This window comes from Netta rufina (genome assembly GCF_964035555.1).
Source record: "Netta rufina genome assembly, chromosome: 1".
NCBI lineage: Eukaryota > Metazoa > Chordata > Aves > Anseriformes > Anatidae > Netta > Netta rufina.
The window spans coordinates 202,659,788-202,679,970 of record NC_140123.1 but is presented as its reverse complement, the minus strand read 5'-3'; the positions used below and the strand labels follow the sequence as shown (position 1 = coordinate 202,679,970).

Here is a 20,183-nt window from a genome sequence, read left to right as displayed (position 1 = left end):
CACCTTCACCACACTCCTGAAAAACTTCAAAAAAAATAATATATGTTTAATCAAGTATTTATTTTTCCCCCTCGATAGCCTGCATCACCACAGCCCAAAGCTAAGGCCAGAGCAGCACAGACCTCATTTCTCACTCGGTGTTTCTTTGTCCAAGTCTCACAGCAGAAATACCAGGAGAAATCATTTACTCCCAAGCCCACCTTACAAACCAGCCTGCACTTCATCCCTACAAGGTTCTCTGCAACTCTGCCTCTAGACCTGAAAAATCATATTAAAAAGAAAATCAAATAATAATAAAAAGGTTGACTTCAAATAATCAAATAAAAAAAAAAAAGTTGACTCCAGCCCCGCAGATCTGGAGATGCTCAGAAACTCTACATTTAATGAAATCAACAACTCAAATGTTTTGCAAGGCCTGTCCCACTGGCCATGCTGTGCCACATTTGCACAGTAGCTCAATGATTACTTACGTTCTCGTAAGACACACGGGGACCTATTATGCTTGGTTTACCCCAGAAGGGCCTCATTTGGCAATATGAAGTCTCTCGAAAGTAACTAAAGCCAACACCACGTGCAAAAGATTTGCAGCTCCACACAGTAGCAAAAAGACTATTTTTGTGATCAAGACAACATTATCCTGACACTGCACGAGAAATGGGCTAACTCTTGAATTTTCACACCCCAGACTGAGCCATCTGACTCTTGTCAAGGAAGGGAAGGAAAAACTCCCGTGGGTGCTGTAATGAAAATATTTTCTTCTCAGGAGCCAGAATGCAAGGGGCTGCGTGGGGCCGGCGGGGAGATGCTGAGCCAGGATGCGCTCCAGTGATCTCCAGCTGCTGCAAGCTCCCAAGAGGCAATGGAGGCAACTGACACCTTTCCACTAGGGCAAATTTCAGCCCAAACACCCTCAGCTCTTCAGCCAAGGCTAGCATTATATTTACCTCCCTTTCTCTTCTCCCTTCTGCCATCATTAGGAGAGCAAAGAAAAAAAAATGTTATTTTTTTACATGCTCATTAAGTATGATCTGCTAAATGTTCTATGCCAATGCATAAAGCTGCCTACTATGCTAATAGAATATTTAATTGACATTTATTTGCTGACTAGTTATTTATGCTAACGTCACCCCTGCATAATTAATACTCTGCTAAAGTTGACTTGAAAAGCACACATAAAACACTGCACTAAGAGTCATTTGCAGTGTTTAAAATAAAGAAATCCTGCAATCTATTTACATTAGGTTAGTCTAAATTTGGTTTTGATGGAATAAGAGGATAAAGACTAAGCAAGTTGTTTTTTTTTTTTAAATCTATACACTACTTTAGAAATATCCACAGTCTTTCACAGTACAACCTGCCAAAGAAGATTTCTGAGTTTCATTTCACTTGGCTCGAGGGCCCGGTTCTTAGCGGATGTAAAACAGCATAAGCTCAGTGAATGCCTACTGATTTTCTCCAGCCTCGAGCTCTTAGGAAGTAATATTTCAGGTGAGCCTTCAATGAAAGAGGTAAAGCAGAGCCAGATCTGCTCTCAATTATACCAGTTGAAAAGCAAACTCATCTCAGATAAGTCAGAGGAGGCGAGCCAACTCCTCAGAAAGATAAAGGAAGTCCGCCCTGCCCATCTGATCCCTCTACTTGCACTATAATCACTGAGCTGCAGGCACAGTCTAAGTTTTATTTCCTCTGGGATGAGATTACCAGGGGAAAGTTGGCTTCAGCTGTAAAAAAACATCCATGATCGCCTTTTCTGAGAGCAGTTCCGAAGGCCCGTACCTATTTGCAGAAATGTTACCTCTGTCACCCTGAAGAACCCTGTGGACAAGCTTTCTGAACACAAGTGATGTCCAAAAATGGGGTTGAAAGGCAAGTGGCAGGACCACATCTCCACCACCACCCACCAGCCTCAAAGTGTCCTACAGAAAAGCATTCGGTGCCTGTAGGGCTCCTTGCATGACACCGAATCCACACATTGAACACAAACTGACTACTCAAAACTTGCTTTTCTCTTTTTTTTTTTTTTCTGCCTTGCCATCACCCCTTGCTGTTCTTTCCATGTCCTGTGCCCTATTTTGTCTCAATTCCATTATTTTCCATTGTATCCCAAACCTGGTGTCTGTTCTAACCATTACACCCATTGATTATTTCACTTGAACTCTAAAAAAATGGGAAAAATGGCCCAGATGTAATTTATTTCTTTAATCTATGTATTCATCTAGCCCACATGTTGCACACAAATGGGCTGTGCAATAACACAGATCACCTTCTGACTGTGTAGAAACCAGTGAGCCATCATGCCATGAGTACTACCATTGCCAAACAGATCCACTTCTCCCCTTGCTCACACCTAAGATCTCAAAGAGCAGGACTTAGCTTTTTGATAGACTCGTATAATGACTAAAAAAAGAAAAGGCTATTGAGATTCCCATCTGAAACCTGGAATCTGTAATTAGACCTCTCTATCAGTCCACAGCAGGACTGAGGTAGGCTACATGTCACAGTACGAAATGTCAACCTAAATGGGAATACAGTTGTCATTTGAAGGCAACCCAGTTTTGTGTGTCACAAAAGTTTTATCTAATTTTTAATCCGTACCCTGCCCACAATGCAACCCAGCACTTGAAGTCTGAGTGAAATTCTCCTCCTTTTGCCTCAATTTAATATAAAAGTTAACCTGACCTGAGCAGCGTACAAACACCTATTTCAAAATGACCAAATGGTGATATTTGCCTTCACAGAGTAAAGTGTTCAGCACTCTCTGGCATATTTTCCCTGGTGGAGCTCAGCACCATGCAAGAAGGATTCATTACAGCCTAGGATCAGGCCTTTGAGTTTTTATTCTTCTTATATTGGTGTAACGGAAAAGTAGAGGCTGCTTTCCTACACAGTACAATTGATCATTGTGATCACCGTATCCATGGCTAGATGGTGTTCTGAGGTTTTCCCATCTGCACCAGTTCATTGTAAAACCAGCATATAGACCTGGTTCTCTCGCTGTTGTATTCCTTTACATCTCCAGCCTCCTCTGCCTCCTGGTTTACACTGCAAGCAGACGAGATCACCGTGAGGATCCACACTCCAAAATGCCCTATTTGAATTTCCATCTGTCAATAACGCTAAAGCAAAACCACTGCAGCAATTACATGTGTACACAATAATCTTGTCGTCCAGTGTTTTTAGCGCATCCCAGAATGCATTAAGATAGTGCCAGGAGAGATTCAGCTCTGTTGGCTCAGCTGTAAACCTGCAATCTGTACAAAAACACCCAAGTGTCAATCAAAAGACGTTCCTGCTCTCTGCATGTTTCACAATGCATAATTTAGCTACTACGCTTGTCAGGTTCTCCACGCTGCTCTTCTACCCGATGGTAAATGTGTTCATGAACCCAACTGTCATCAACAAAGGAAAACAGCACATGGAAATAACAGGCTAAAGGAGGCGAGAGACCTCTTTTTCTTTCTCTGTTGAGGGAATTACGAGTAAGGGAAAGTTTAGATAGACTTAAATTTTTAATGCTCAGTGAGTAAGAGATCCCAAGGGATGAAGGATATGAAACAACAACCGCATCGGCTCTGTGCTGAGGAGGAGGATGGAGCTTGGTAAAACATATGAAGCAACGAAGGAGCTGTCTCTGCTTCCATACAGGTCACTATAATGGGGCAATTTTAACTAACCAATGGAAGGTCTACTTTACATCCCGCACCTACAGTGCAGAAGCCAAATCCCACCTTCCCACCACACTCCTGCCACTGTCAACAAACTCTGAAGCACGTCACTCTTCCTCAAATGAATTATAGTTATTGAAGGGCCCTGACAGAAAGGATGAAAATTTCAGACTCAACTACATCAGGCAGTACCTACCCGACTGGTTTACCCCACGGTTAATACACAATAAAAAAGAAATCTCTGTCCCAGGACGTGACTTTAGAGCTGATCAGTGCCAAAGCTACAGACCATAAGGACAGCTTCACACTTGCCTCAGCTAGTTCATGAATAAACATCCAATTCATTCAAATGAGTTCTATATTAACTAATTTAAATAATTTTCATTTTGCTTTGAATGGTAAACAGATCTATTCTGCCAGGATAGTTGAGTTTGCAATTCAAATTACACACCGATTTGTAATGAGAAAAATATAATTAATGGCAAAGCTTGAAGTAACTACAATTTTACTCCTTTGATTTCCTGCAGGGAAGGGGGATGGAGGGTGAAGCTTGCAGGCACATGCACACTCACACTGTCCTTTGATATGCCAATACATTTTATTACAAACTGAAGCATTTGGGCCTCAGCCCTATTTTAGTGCATTATACCATAATGTCAGGGGAGGACATAACATGACTTGACATTATCCTTGCAGGCACCATGATGCAAAACTAACGTCATCCAATAAATAATAATGCAACAGTCTGTAAATTAAACGACTTCCTTCTATCGGGATCATAAACAATAATTATTTGGCAGCTGCCCCTTAAAAGCTCTGTATGCGCTGAACATTAAATCAAGCTCTATTGATTTGGTAAACTGAACCAGACTGGTTTTTTTTCCATCTCTCTTCCATCTATTGAAATTCTCCATCCTCTCACTTGTACCAGTGTTGTCTGGCATCGCATTTACAAGACTCACACTGATCAGTCCTATCTGCTTCCTAAGCAGAAACAAAGTATTGTACCAGTGATAGTATTTTGCCCACTAAGCAACTCCTTCTTGGCAGATATGCCTTTGGCTCCTGATTAAAAACAAATTGTAACAACAGGTAACTGGCCCTGCCCATTCTGTTTGTATGGTCTTGCCAACAGATAGCCTCATTGTGATCAATATGTGCAGAACTGGGCCCCTAGGAAACAAGACCACGTAATTCAGAGCTGCCTTTTATTTCTTCTGAAGGTTTGACAACAAAGTAGTGTGCAATGCTAAACTGGCAGAAAACCTCAGTGGAGTTTATTGGGAACGACAGTTTCTTTTTTATCAAGGCAAGGTCTGATCTTTCAGGTTTTACCAGGTAAAACTCTCGGGACTGTAGTGAAGTTCAGTTCATTAAGATACAGTCATTGATCAGCAAAACAATTAAGCACAGGATGAACTTCAGACATCTGCATAGAATGAAGTCCAGTACTCATAAGCTACTTTCCAAAGCTGGCCAGAGCTCAGCTCTCCCTACAGCAGACAAGAGGCACTCCTGAACACCCAGCCTCCTCCTTGTACTGCCCCCATGGGAGCTACAATCTTTTCAAAGCCCACCTTTGACCACAGGCCAAATCCCTTGAGCAAACACACAGAGGAGCTCTGTGATTTATGAATGCATTTAGGACCTCCCTCTTTTCCAACTGATGGAAGTCCTGAAGGCTCAGATGTTCTGGGGTGTTTTAGATGTCTCATTCCAAAACACAGCTCAAGCTCTTAAATGCTTACATCTTATGGTGAGGGAAAAACAAAACAAAACAAACAACCAACAAAACAGAAAACACACACCCAAAAAGCAGGAAAGTTTCCCAGATTTAATACTCTGGCATACAGTTACATCACCTGGACAGAAGAGAAAGGAGCCATCACACACTCCACATTTGCGGTCACTCAAGCAAAACAGTTTACATGAAGTAGCCACAGCCCAAAGAGCAGACTAACATTTTCATGAAAAGCAGTATGCCTCCAGTTATGAAACAATCATTATTTTCTATTACAACAGTCGATAAAATCTTTTACCCCTTGACCCTGGCATTTTGAGATTTAGTTTATGGCATTGTACACCCTTCTGGTAACATTGATTATAATCCACATAATAAAAGGCAGTTTAAGACACTAATAAAATTAAAAAATTAACCCCTCTTACATCATTTGACTTATTCCTAAACCAACAGATTTCTCTGACATATTTTTTTGTTGTTGTTGCTGTTGTTTTTTAAGCAATCAATTTTCTGTTTATTCAAAAGGCAGTCAGATCCGAACAAAAAGATAACAGTTCAGCTCAGAGTTCAGCATATGCAAGGCAGGAATGAGCCTGTTTCTGCTCTAATCCATAGACTACAGCTCACTTCCAGAGGAATTGAGGCAACAGCTACACCAGAAGTCAAGCGTGACACACAAATGGTACATATACTTTTTCAACGGTCGTGTGAACAGCAAGTAGAAGAATGACTTCGGCTGGCAGAATTCTTAAACGAGACTTTTCTCAAACACATTCACAAGCCGGAGGCTAAACATTCATCTCTTCTTCCCCCAGCCCAGAATAAACTGGATGTACAGAGGGAATACATATGAGCAACGGTGACAAGAATACCTCTGCTTGGAGCTACGTAGTGGTAAGAATGCACAGCTGTTCTGTTGCTGTCCACAGCAAAAATGAACAAACAAATAAACCCACCACATTATTTTTCTTAAACATTGAGGATTAAACGTATTATTAAAAAACTGTTCCACATGGAATTTACAGCTCTTGTATTCAGCTTTTGTGCACCAAAAAGCAGAGAATCAGGACACACCCTCACTTATGCTGACCGAATTTTGCTATCTTTATTGATGTGTATCTACCATTGGAATTAAAGAATCTGGCAAAAGAAGGCTTTAAACTTCCAGGGCAAAATATTTGAATGCACAGCCAACTTCTGAATTTGGTTACACCCAAATATCTTGTTAATTCTAGTTTGTCCTCACCCGGAATTTAGTCCTTCCTTTTTGCAAGTACAGGACAATTTTCTGCTCTCACTGAAAGTCATGGCTTGGCAATTTAGTAATGCATTTCATTGTTAAGATAACCTCATCCAGAAGCTTCTTCTCTTCTTAACAGCATGGCAAAAACTTCTCCCCTGGAGGCTGACTGGAAAATTGAATTACCCACTGACCTATGGAGACATGGCCATGAACTGCCATACAATTTCAGTGGAATTCCATCACCCAACACCAGTTGTTGGTGTTGCATCATTCAACACCACCCCAACACCACCCAACAAGCACCTGGAGCACTTGTTCCACGTTGACTGGAAGTCTGGAGACTAACCATCAGCATGGCTCTAGCAAAACACACAGAACTCACCATCCGGAGGCATCAGGACCTTATTATTCTGCGTACACCAGCCAACGGGGTGAAGGTCTGCTGTCATTACGTCACACCAGAAATCCGCCCTGCGGTCATCTCCATAGCCGCAGTAACGAAGCAACAAGAGCTGTCCACATGTTGTAATGATCGTAGCCACCCAGTATGTGTCCGGATTGCTCTTGTTGGCCACTTCTAATTTCATTCCTGGTTGGAAACTGCTTTGAAGGCTGATTTCAACCTTACAGAATGAGAAAGGCATGGTGTTACTTTTTCTTCTTTGCAGGAAGACTCCCTGTCTGACTAAGCAAGCCAACACTGTCACTAAAGAACAGGTCTGGGATAGGACATGAGTTGATTGGGCTCCTTAATACAACTACCTCCTTCCCAGTCTGCCCAGGATCATGCCTCCTTCACTAGTACATACACCGTCATGAAAGGTCCCATGTACTCCAAATGGGCTCACCATCAGTGTCAACGTCAGGTGCATCACTTTTAGGAGAGGGCTGGTAGCTGCCTTAGCATCATCAATCTTTACATAATGCTTGGGAGAAAGGTGGGTCACCCTACTGAGGTTACATTTCCCACCCCACAGCTCCGTCAGGCAAATGACAGGATGCGTGCAAGGTAGAACAGGCAGGCACTGAGCACCTCTGGGAGTTAGGTCCAGCTATAATAATTAGTCATATAACAACACTGAGGCACCTCTTGATGTATGACAAGCATCACAGGCTGAATGCTGTGCCAAGCAGACTGAGGAGAGCATTTCCACTAAATCCATGCCCAGCAGCTCAAAGCACAGCCAATTCACTCTCCCAGCACCTTGGTAAAGAAGGCAGGATCCACGGCTGAAAAAAGCAACTGGCTTGGGATCACTGTCCTGCCCTTTGATGGACAGGTCACTTCCATTCATCTCAGCAGTGACAGGTCACAAATAATTCGCCCATGGACACTGGAGGCACCAGTGCATCTCTTAGAGTGTATCTCTCAGTCCCTGCAGGGACTGCTATGGGCACATCGAAATCGATCTTCCAAGGGCCAGTGGGGTGTCTCGAGCTGCTGTTGGTACAGAAGAGGTAGATACTGGTCCACTGTTTGCAATGCCAGCTTTGTCTTCAGAAGTCCATCCAAAATTGAGCCTGTGACTCCCTATGAGATGCTTAAGGATGGATTCTTAAACATTTCTAAGTACATTATCTCCTACAGAGAGATTTTACAATCTGGTTTAAGCCTGTCTCTGATTTAGTTCTCATTTACATGACAGGTTAAAATGCCTCTTCTGCTCATAGAGATAAATGTATTACAGTCTACATAGCCACCTGCAGATTCATACTTCAGGTTGCCAAGCTGAAGAAAAGAAAAAGAAAAAAGAAAACTGAGCTCCTCTGGAATATCTAGCACTGCCTCACCCACCCCACTCCAGTTTATGACATGAGTGGTGGCCAGCCAAAGCCATATATTATTTGCAGATTATAACACTACACATGCTTTTAGTTATGTAGACACTTTCATCAGCATCAATGCCTGAGTCAGAACAGCTGAGGTTGGAAGGGACTTCTGGAGATCATCTAAGATTGAGAAAAATCCATGACATTTACTAGTTTAGTCATAAGACAGGATTTAGCTCTTGTGATGCTCAGGGTCCTCAAGAATAATCCAGGATACATGGCCACTTGTGGTGTCTCTCCTTGCTCTCACCAAGAGTAAGGACCAAAGCAGTATTCTAGAGGCAAGAGACTTGTGACTGGAAATCACACAAACTGGGGACAAAACAATCGAATTTCTTTGAGGGGAATTTCTTTGAGGGCCTTCCAGTTCCTGGACAACCAATTTTTTGGAGGATGAAGTTCCAGACTGTGAAGCATAGACACCAAGGATAATTCCCAGCATAAACTTACATCACATCAACTGTCCCAGGTGTGGAATACCACAATCAGCAGGCTGCAACAAGCATCTTCATGCACCTAAAGAAATCCATAAGGACTTCACGAAGCACAGAACTTCCACCTGGCTCCAGTATTTGGGTAAGGGCTCAGAGCAGAACCCTGGGACAAGATGCTCTTTCCAGACATTCACTGGACCAAAGATAAACTAAAATAAAACTTCACCACTGTCCTGTAATTCTCCAGTACAGAAAATTACGGTCCTTCATCCTGCAATACTCCAGTGTTGTTAAAATGAAAGCAAAATAAGTAATGGAGGATTGTATGACTTTTTTTTTTTTTTCAGATGTTGATAGGAGAGAGAGGCTTTTCGCCACTGCTGCTCCTCACTTCCTCAAAAAAAAAAAAAATCAAGAAGGCACCTGAAGACAAAGGTAACTTAATAACATGAAGACAGTCATCAAAATGGAAACTAATCCTAAAGTAGCAACAGATTCTTTGAGGAACTTCCTTCTCACATGCTCCACAACTACACAGCTCTCAAAAAATGTCTCTGCCAGTAACCAGACTCAGTTTAAGGGAGCTGAGAGCATCACAGCTAAAAGCCCTCTCTTTCCTGCTTAAGATGCCTACATCCTCCAGAACATTCATGCATGCCTTCAACTATGATGAACCTGTGCATCAATTTCAGTTCTGTCCATGTCCTTGTGTAAAGGCAGGCTATGAACAGCACACAGGTGGGCTGAGCAGAAGAGGTTAGACAACTGGATGTAGATGGAGAAACTGGTCCCATACAATGAGATCTTTGAATGCAATGGGCTCTGCTTGAAGACTCCTTCTTCAAAGTGTGCTCCAATCTTCTCCATCAGTCAAAATTTCAGAAACTGTGGATACTACTTCTGCTAACATGGACCAGAGGAACAGACCTTGCTGTAACTACCAGGGCATATCCAGGACTCCTTCATGTCTGCACAAGCCACATTCACCCAGGAGGGTCATCTGCCCAAGCGTTTGGCTCCCACACTACTGAGGCAGCATCTCCAGGAAGGAGGCTGCAAGATTGTTACTCTATTCAGTGGCTTCCTATGGGCCATGCTGGACTCTAGTGCTGAGTGAGCCTGCTAGTCAGTAAATCACACATTGAGAGGACACCTTCAGATAAATCAAGCAGTCTTCTGAGATCACGCTCTATGAGTTGTGATGGATAGCAATAAAACAAAAAGGAAAAGGAGAAACAGTGGAATATAAAAAACAAACAAAAAAAACATATGTACATTATAAACATTATAAAAATATGAGTATTATAAAGCGACATAAACCTTGATCAATGACCAATCTGAACCCAGGGCAGATGACAGAGTGTCCTGAGTTGTGACTGCAGTCAGTGCGTGCAAACTGATGTCACCTAACACAAGCTAGAGTGCCAGGAGCTGCACCAGGCAGCACTCAGCTTTGTTCCCATGCAGGCTGTCACATCCTCAGAGGGCCAAATCCTACACCAAATGGTCAGATCCCACTTCAGTTGGGCAGGAATCCCCTGAAAACCAGAAGAGGGAGCATGCTCAATGCTTGCGAGGCACAGCCAAAGCACATACGTGTTTGAAGGAGGTGTGGGGAGCGGCACTGGCTCCTGTTTCTTCCAGGAACTCATCCCAGTTGAAGTCTGCATCCTCAATGCTGGAGCCCTCATCTGCTCAAAAGAAAAATAAAAATAATAAAAAGGAAAAAAAAAAAAAGGAAGAAAAAATAGAAAGAAAGGAAAGCAGCCTACAACACAGCCAAAGAAGGCAAAAGCTATGTCAGAGAGTTTGGGGTGAGAATAGCAACCGATATAAACATCAACACAAGGAAACACAGAAAGCTTGTTTAAAGATCTGTGCTTAGCCAGTCTGACCAGCTCTTACTGCACTTTCAGCAGATTTGGGGACTTCAGCAGCCACCACTGTGAGACCAGAAGTCACTCTGCTTTCACGGCAGCAGCAGAACAACCTCACCATAGTGCAACAGGGACTTGTGCCTTTGCCACAGGGGCACTTGCTGCCTATCCACTATCTCTGGGGTGTAATGGCCCGGCCTTGGGATCCCCAGGACTGTTAATTACAGCAGCTTCCTGGTGATAATATTAGGAGTTGCTTCTGTTGGCCGAGCAGCCCGCAGAGCAAACACCCCAACCCTTGAGACTGTGGAGCCCCAGTTTCGGTGCTGCCACCCTATCTGTCCCTGCTCAGCCTCCCTCTGTCCCAATACATCAGTCAAGACACCCATGGGACCATTCCCCCAGAGCTACGGCTGCTTTCCCCCTAAACCTCCTGTACCACTCACAAAACTGCTCCCTGCATTTCTCCTTGTCCCATTTCAGATTTGGGGTTCTGTATCATTCCTCCCCCATCCACACCATTGGCCCACACACGATCCTTCCCCATGGCAAAGGAGCTGATTTTACTGCTCTTTCTTTTTCTGCATCCATGCCAAGCAGAGCAGAGCTGAGGCCTCAAACCATCACCAAAACACACACAGCAATAATTAAAAATAAATCTTCCTTCACTTACAGAAAAATCAGCCAAATCTGATTGTTTTCATTTTGTTCCCAGGCAATCTCGCAAACCCAGTTTCATCCCCAGAGCAAAAATATTTACAGTCTAGCAATGAGCCCTTCGCAATAAGCATTTATCAGGCAAACTCTGCGAGACCCTTACCTGCCCAAACATTCATCAGCATGGTCATGATGTAATTAAAGTGACTCATGACAAACTGAATTAAGAAACCTCCCCAGACAGTTTTATGAAGAAAACAGCAGGATTAATTTATTGCAATTATTGCTACAGGTCTCCAGTTTTCAGGACTAGAAAATTATATTGTGCAATAGGAATCTCTCTTCATTAAAAGGGGAAGAAATAGGTTTTATATGCTGCCCATGGAGCCAGACATATATATGCAAGGGGAAAAAAATGTATTGGAGGAGGGGTTTTGAGTCAGAGGCAGAGGGTAAAAGATTTGTCTGGGAGTTCAAAGAGGAGTGCTGAGCCATCATCACCCTTAAACACTGCACTCTGCTGCATCAAGCCTAAGGTCTGACTCTTTACTGCAAACTCAATTAACCTGCTTAAGTATGAAGATGTAAATCAACATTTACTCCCATGATAAGATGGCTACCAGCTGAGTTTTCAACTCAGCTGGACAAGAAATAGCCCAACCCCATGATAAAGATCTGGAAGCAGACAAATTCAATGTAGAATAAGGGATGGGCTTTGTTTCGTGTAGTGCAATCGTTGCAAAAACCTCCAGGCAGAGAAACTGTCCCTGGTTGAGATACTGGACCTAAAATGAGGGCCCTGTTCATTCTTGGCTGAAAGACAAGTCATAGCTTAGCCACGAGGTAGGAACTTGGTGCAAAAAATTGCTAAGACTTTCTCTCATCTATAACATGCAGGCGGGCAACTTTGCTGATCAGGGAAATTCTTCAACCTTAAAGTCTGCAACCATGTGGAGTTAATGTTTTAGAGGAGAGCCAGGTCCAAAGATTTCAAAGATTTTAGGACTCTACAAAACAGTATCAGAGTCTGTGAGTAGATGGTTAGCAGATATGGTTGTCCATCAAAGCCTTAAAATTACTTCTATGTTTAAGCAACTTTCTACCCTGAGCACCACCAATCCCAGTCCCACTAAGTCTATTACTTACTACTTATAATCTATTACTGTATTACTATATCTGATGTGAAAAAGCAAAGGCAAAAAGTTAAAAGCCCATCTACTAAAAGCACATCCCCTCTGCCTGGTTGCTCCCTGCTTTTGTGGCCATCTGAGCCTGTGGTACTCGGATGGGCTGCTCAACAACTGCAAGGACATCTCCTGAGGACATCTCTAAGTCAGTCCAGGGCTCTCTCCTGCTCAGCTATTTCTTGTTCAAAGCATGAGACATTTCTCTCAGCCTATGATGCTCTCTGTATGTTCCCAGTTTTCATTCCTTCTTTTTGTTCTAACTTTCTGAGGGAGTCCATGCAAGTTTCTGTTTTTCTCCATCCTTACTAAATATTCTTATGGAAGAAATAATTACCACAGAGCAGAATTTTCAAGCAGTTCAGTATATACATCTTCAGCCCATTCAGGGAGCGATGTCTCCAGGGCGACAAAATCTTCTCCAGAATTTGGCAATAGTAAGTTAATTATGTTAGCGTTACAGATGCTAGTTATGGATGCAACAAGTCCTTTACAATCTTATCACCCATGACCTACTCTGCCACATGCCAACACGGAGCATCACTCGCCCTGCTGCTCCCACAGCCTCACCAGCAGGTTCATTCACATGCAGTCCAGCAAAACTCCCAACAGCATCTGTTTTCAAAATCAGCCAGATCTCTCCTTCCTAAACCCAAACAGAGAGGCTCAAGCCCTGGCAGTGCTATTCCCCCAGTGATGAGAGCTGCAGCCTTCCCTCTCCGTCAATCCATTTCTCTCCAGTCTGACTCCTCTACAGTGTTTTATCTGCAGACTTTATCAGGAAATTACTTTTACAAGGTCTGTAAAAATAATGTCAGAGAATTCATTTATCATGGCATCAGTGTTTTATTTTCACTCATTTTACCACACAGGATTGTGAAGGGACTGTAAGCTTCCTTTTTTATATTTTCTATTTTATTTGTTTAATAGCTTCTGTTCCCTTTTAGAAATCTGGCAGAGGGTCGTTCAGAGCAGACACAGCATAGCCCTGTGGTCAGAACAGCCAAAGGAATGGGGTTACACCCCTAATCCCATCCACGTGTGTATTAATGGGACTGTACACAACTCTCCTCGTCCATCACAACACCCCTACCAATGAGGAGCACAAGACAGCCTTCGTCAACCTCTCTCATGTTTCTGGAGATCCCTGATTAAAAGGCAGACATGGAAAGGCAAAGTCCTTCCTAACAAATGACAATGACAACAGTGCCCACTCAAGAAGTGATTATCCAAAGCGATTATTTGTTCGTCCCTTCCCAAGTCACAGGCTCCAACAACGAAAGTCCTGGCTCTGCTGCAGAGATCCCCACAAGATGACAAAGTTGGCATTAGGCCTATTTTACATATCAACTCCCTTGCCAATTATTGGTGCTTAGGCCCAATGCTCTTTTTTAATGAGAGAGTCAAGGCTGGCTAGCCTACAATACGGTGATGTATAAACAAGCCTAGGATGGCAAATAAAATCAACCAGTCATTATCTCTGAGCCTCTCAATGGCTTTAAAGTGCTCTGCAGTCCTCCATGCATTGACATGATAAAAATGCAACTATTCCAGCTGTTATCAGCCTCCCAGGACGTCTGGCTACAGGAAATAAAGGGAATAAAAGACCCCAAACCTGTGGCTCCAGAAACACAGATTTTTACCTGAAGGAGAACAATTTTGGAAATGTAAAAGGTTTGTGGCAAAATTGTTAAGCCATCTTATTTACAGGCACATAGATGCATTTGTGTAGAGCTTAGGGATATGGTTTAGTGGGGACTGTTAGCGTTAGGTCAGAGGTTGGACTCGATGATCTTGAGGTCTCTTCCAACCTAGAAAATTCTGTGATTCTGTGATTTGTGACATTGGTCACTCACAAAGAACTGAAAGGCAAAATGATTCAGCAATTAGGTGAGGGCTTGGGGCCAGTGGGGAAATCCTGATCAACAACAAACCTCCTAAATGGTCATGGGAGTGTCACCAAGATCCTTAACCTCAAAGACATCCAGGAACCACAGGTCATTCCAAAACTGATGTCTACAGTTGGCCAACTGCATCTCACCCTAGAGGATCCCACCTCTTTCCCATGGATATAAATGGATCCAGTGGTGACAAAAAGCTGCAGGTGTCCACTCTGGAAATGTCTGAATTAGGGCACATCCATCACACCTTGAGATGGGGATCCACCTCACACAGGCAACTAGGATCAAGATGTTCCTGTATGCTCCAACCAGGGTTACTTTTATTTATCCTCGTTGGGGAAAAAGCAGGCAGCTCCATATGGTGACTCAACCCAAAGGCAACCCAGCTCTAATGTTAAAACAGGATGAATTGCTTTTTGGAACTACATCTCCCTCTTTGCTGGTGATGACTAAATTTTTTATTTATTTTTTAAAGTGTCTTAAGGCATCTCAGCTCCAGATTCAGCTGTTAAAGCTTAGGTGATGCTCAGCAGTCATCTCTACATGTCATCCTAGGGAAGTAGGGCTCTCTTTCATGTCTATAGAGAACCCAAGGCAGTACTTGGGTTCTTACCTAAACTAACATAAGTGTCCTGTTTCTTTCAGGTGGGATGAATCTTAACACGCTTCCCCAAATTTCTGGGGTGCTAAGGGACAAACAGTGAGAAATGGACCTAAGGCAGAGCTTTGGAGCTTGACTTGAGCACAGGGCTACCAACGGAGCACAAGACAGCACCACCTGAGAGAACAGATGCAAAAGGCACTGAAGGGAAAGCATGCAGAGTTTGAAAGCTTTCACCCCACCACTGCTACCACTGCATGTGAGGAGTGTTGGATCAATGATTCACCACTGGTGAGAGCACCTATTTGTATGTAAGGACAGGAAAGACACAATACAGTGTCCTGGGAAAGGTTTTCCACTGCTTTTTATTTAAAATTGGAGTAACTGATATGCACTGTAGAAAAGATCCAGTAGAAAAAAAAGCTGAAATCTCCCACCCCATCAGCCAGGGATCCACTTTAGCACTCCACAATATGGGACACACAGTTTTGTCCAACCCACAAATCTCAAAAAAGGCCATCAAGCCATACAACCACCCCTAATGGTCCCCTGGTAACACGACCGCCCTCACCCCTACTGGTGGTCAGCTGGAGGGCTGTGACCATGTAGGTAGCCCATGATGGTAAAGGAAAGCTCACCTGAATCAAACTGCTCCTGATCGCCATTGGCTGGGCTCTGACCCTTCTCTGGGGAGAGATTCTGGGTCTCTTGCATGGTGGCGATGAAGGACGCCCTTGTGTCCATGGTTCAGAGGAAGAGTCCTTCCCTTCCTAATTCATCCTGCAGCAGGGAGTTCCTAGAGCACAAACTAAATAAAAAAGAAACAATGGGTGATTTGTTCTGCCTACACCAACTCTCAGCCTTTCCTAAGGAGTTTCAAGTTATTTTGTGTTGATCGTAACCCTTCAATCCTGCTTCCTCATCCAAGATGAAGCTATTGTTGAATGAGGAGCCACAGCAGAGGACACTTCCCTTAGTGACAATAATCACTGCAATAACAGAGATGACAGTGTGGTAATAAGCAACATCCACAATATTCAACACAAAGGATTCACCTCTCAAAGTTCAGTCCAGCTCCCTGTGTTGCCAGCTGAGAGATAAGGACATGCCCATAACGTGGCACAATCCTTGCCCAAAAAGGCACCTGAGCAAGGCCAGCTCAGCTCAGCCCTCCTCCAACAAGTTGAGCCCATGGCTTCCAATTTCTTTTGATGGCTAACACTGTGTGAGCTATATCTCATTTAATAAACACTCATATTTCTGAAGGGGGAAATTTACAGAAAAGAAGCAGAGGAAACAATGAAGGGACAATAATTGGGAGAGACTGGAAAAAACTCTAGAAAATAAAGTTCAACATGTCTAATGGAGATACCAGAATGAAATAGTACTAGCCACAACTGGTTTTTAATGAAGGCTGATCTAAGGGAACTGCAGCAGTTAGTACCCCCCAAGGTAGCAAATATTAACTCAGGTGTAGTTTGGGTCATGTTGGCAGAAGGGATTCTTCTTGAAGAAATTAACATAGTAAAAATAGAATAAAAACACAGAGATGAAAAATGATATGAGAAAGGAAATACAGACTGACTAGATCTTGAATCAGATACCAGACTAAATGAGAACTGTATTTCCAGCAAGAGCAAGCCACCAGACAAGCAATACCCAGAGAAACACCTTTAGGAGTAGATAAAAAAAAAAAAAAGAACTCCAAAGTGAGCTTTTCAGTAAAACTCACCAAGATGGTGATGAATTACAAGGTGTCAAAGGAGGGCTGAAAAAGAGAAACCAAGAGCGTGGGTTATGGGCACAGAGGGAACCAGCTATTCACACAGATACGCTAAAGTGAAGACAGATGGTAAGGAAGGTGTGTGTCCAGAATATAGGATGTGGTGGACGGGTCCTGCTTATTAGTGAATGCCTCCAATACCTGCATGAAAGCGAGGACTATGCTGGCAGCACCAACACCAGATGTCTGCAAGAAGCATGACTAAAAGTAAGAAAATAGTTTACTGCCAGAGGCCAGGCAAAGCACGAGGTAATAAGAGTGTAAAAATATTATGGGATTTTTTTTCCAACTTTTACTGCTCAGGAAGCATATTCAGGAAGACCAGATACAGTGGTTATAAAATAGAAAGAATGAGAGTGGTTTGTTGTAGGTTTTTCATTCCCAGTTTTTAAGGCTACTCCGATGAAAAATGTGAGGGGAAAAATGACATGTATGAGCAGTTACAGCAGGAACTGACAAGGATGAGGAGCATGTAAAATGTAAGTGTAACACCTGTTAACTGCTGGTTGGAGTGGTCACAATGGCAATTAAACCACACTAAAGCCACATGTGCTTCAGAAAGCATCACTGATAGATGCAGATTACCAAGGAAGGTGGTTTGACCAAAGTTAGATTTCCATCAGTGATTTGTGTGCCTCAACCTAAAGGAACCTACTAATGAATAAATAAATAAATAAATAAATAAATAAATAAATAAGGAGATTATAAACCTATTCAGTGCAATATATTTGCCGGTCTCTTTGCAAAGTGCTTAGTATACTTGGAGCACACCATAAATAATAATGATCACTTCCCCATTGCGATGGCCACTACAGCACTTTATCTTTATTCTTTGTTGACATGAGACTTGCTAATGAATTAAGTGTTTTATATACTATGAGTATTTTGAGTGCAGCTATCCTCAGAACATATATATCACTCATCCCCAGTGTATATTAACTTTCAATTAACCATGAAACAAGAAGCAATCAGTCTACTGAAAGTCAAAAATCACTTCTCCTTCAGTAGAGAATACTTCCGTAAATATCATTAATAATAAATTGGTTAAGTATCAGGATTTTACATCAAGCTTGTTAAATACGAGAGGAGGGGAACTGTCAGCAGAAATGAAACCTTGGGCAGATTAGGCAGTTTTCATTTTTGCCTAGGACCAGGCAGTGATGGAAGGTAATCTGGGTCTATTAGAAAAAAGTAAAATAAAATAAAGGACAGAGAGAGATCAATCTAAACACAACAGATCAATCATCTTAAACAGAACTCAAGGGTACCAGTACAAATACCCAGAAGAAAGATAAACCGTTTGATAGCATAGTTAAACCTTGTAACGTTCCCATGACGCTGATAGGGCAAAGTTATGAACTTAAAGAAAGCTGAAGGTGTCCATTCAGACAATGCCCCAGATCCATGAGAAGGGACTACTCCTCTGCCTGGGAATTTCTCCATCATAAGTGGGAAATGGATGGGAAAAGCAGCAGGAAGCTGCCCGAGTGGCTGCAGCATGGCTGGGATTGATCCTCAGCAGCCACGTCTGAGCTTAATTAAATGGGAGCAATGCAGAATCTCAACCAAATTCAGCAATGTCATCGACATTTTTGTTGGTTTAATTCTACTTTAACATTTTTTTTTCTTTAAGCTATGGATAACTTTCTGGTTTTGAGATGTCTCATTGAGAGTATCCATGTTCCAAGAGAACTGGATCTGCCTGAGGCTATGGTTTATCTTCTTATTTTGGGAATAACTAGTTCATAGTTCGTGGTAGGAGTGTGCTTGAGTGTCCTCCCAACACCATAAAACAAGACCAAACTCCTGTGCAAACACAAGCTCCAAGATAGCCCTGAGCCTGAGTTGATACAACTAACTAGCAAAGAAAGCTGACATAGGGTATTAATTTTTCTCTTCTTATTAATTGCTGCTAATTAACACTTCAAACGGAGTCCCCAGCCATACTGTTAACAGCAGCATGCTGACCTGCCTGCCACCACCACCACCAAACAAGCACCGCATGCTGCCCTTCGCTGATTTCCATCCATCCAAAGAAACACGTGTCCCGAATCAAGGACCACAAGTAAACCAGGGGATGCGAAACTACAGCAAAAGATGCTCAAGGTGACACTACATCAGGCAGGAACAGAAGGAAAGGGATTACAAAATGCAACTGAAAGAGGGAGGAGGGAAAAAAGCCCCTGGTTGCAGATCCCTTGTTCACTGTGTTTGCACAGTGGTGGTTCGTACCGATTCGATGCTTCCCCCACGCAGCTCCCATTCCCCTGGTATTTAATTCACATCCAGACTTTTAATTCACAGGCAGGAAGAGCCAGCCAATATAAAAAAGAATCTCTTTTATTTGCTTCTTCCCACGGCTGTCAGTCTTAGCCGCATCATTATCTCAAACATGCTGCCTTGTCATCTCTATCAATATTGGCTCTTTGAATAAGTGCTGGCGTTGGCTTTCTCACACCATTTTACATTTCTTGTCCCGTGTGCTCTATCCTGTTTTTCTTTCCTTTGGAATAAGACCCTATAGGGAGAGGTCCGCGCACACACACACACAAATCCAGCACCTTTGGGTTCTCCCTTGGAATTACTCCTGAAAAACTCACCTTCCCCCTCCAACACATGCTTGGTTAATAGGGCCTGACATAAAAATGGTAGGCTGCTGGAACAGAGGATGCAAAAGAGATCCTACATCCTTGGAACTTCCTATCTGGGTAATTTATGTCCATCACTTTACGCCAACGTACTGCTGAGTCCTGAATGGAGAAGAAGCACCAACCCCACTGCTTTCCAAAGGATCTGGCCCCTGCCCCAGTATTCAGTAACACTCAGGGAAGGTGATGAGCACCACAGCCTTGCTGCATCTGCTGTGGGGCTGCCAGTGTGGCCCCATGCCCTTGGCAAAGAGCCCCTAACAGGAATATGGTTGGGTGTTCCTGAGCTCACTGCATTTCCAGAGCTCGACCCTAGATATGCTGGTGGGATTTCTTTTACCTAGACGCTCCTTTACAGCTAACCAAGAGAAACCTGCTCAGGGCAACTTGCGGGGCTGAAGCGAGACAACCTAAGCTTGCACCATACCACCAGCCCTGGGGAGGGTCCCTGTGCTGGCACAGCACCTGCTAAGATTTTAGATATTTATATTTGCCAGCAAGCACACTGAAGGAACCAAACAACACAAGCTCTGCACTCAGGGTGAACTCAGCCCTGTGTGATTAGGTCTAGGATGCAGGCAAGTTGATCACCTCAGGATTGATCTTGAATCAGGCTCTC

General features: G+C 43.1%; 1 protein-coding gene across 1 annotated transcript in view; it reads right to left on the bottom strand.

Annotated features, from left to right (window-relative positions):
• SFMBT2 (Scm like with four mbt domains 2) overlaps positions 1-15,877 on the bottom strand; it is a gene marked incomplete at both ends in the record, with an annotated part of 93,664 nt that extends 77,787 nt beyond the window's left edge. Inside the window, 3 exons of the mRNA XM_084285847.1 lie at positions 7,032-7,272; positions 10,510-10,607; positions 15,772-15,877. Of these exons, the coding sequence (XP_084141973.1) occupies positions 7,032-7,272; positions 10,510-10,607; positions 15,772-15,877 (445 nt within the window). The remainder of the gene's footprint in view (positions 1-7,031; positions 7,273-10,509; positions 10,608-15,771) is intronic.
• Positions 15,878-20,183: the final 4,306 nt, after the last annotated feature.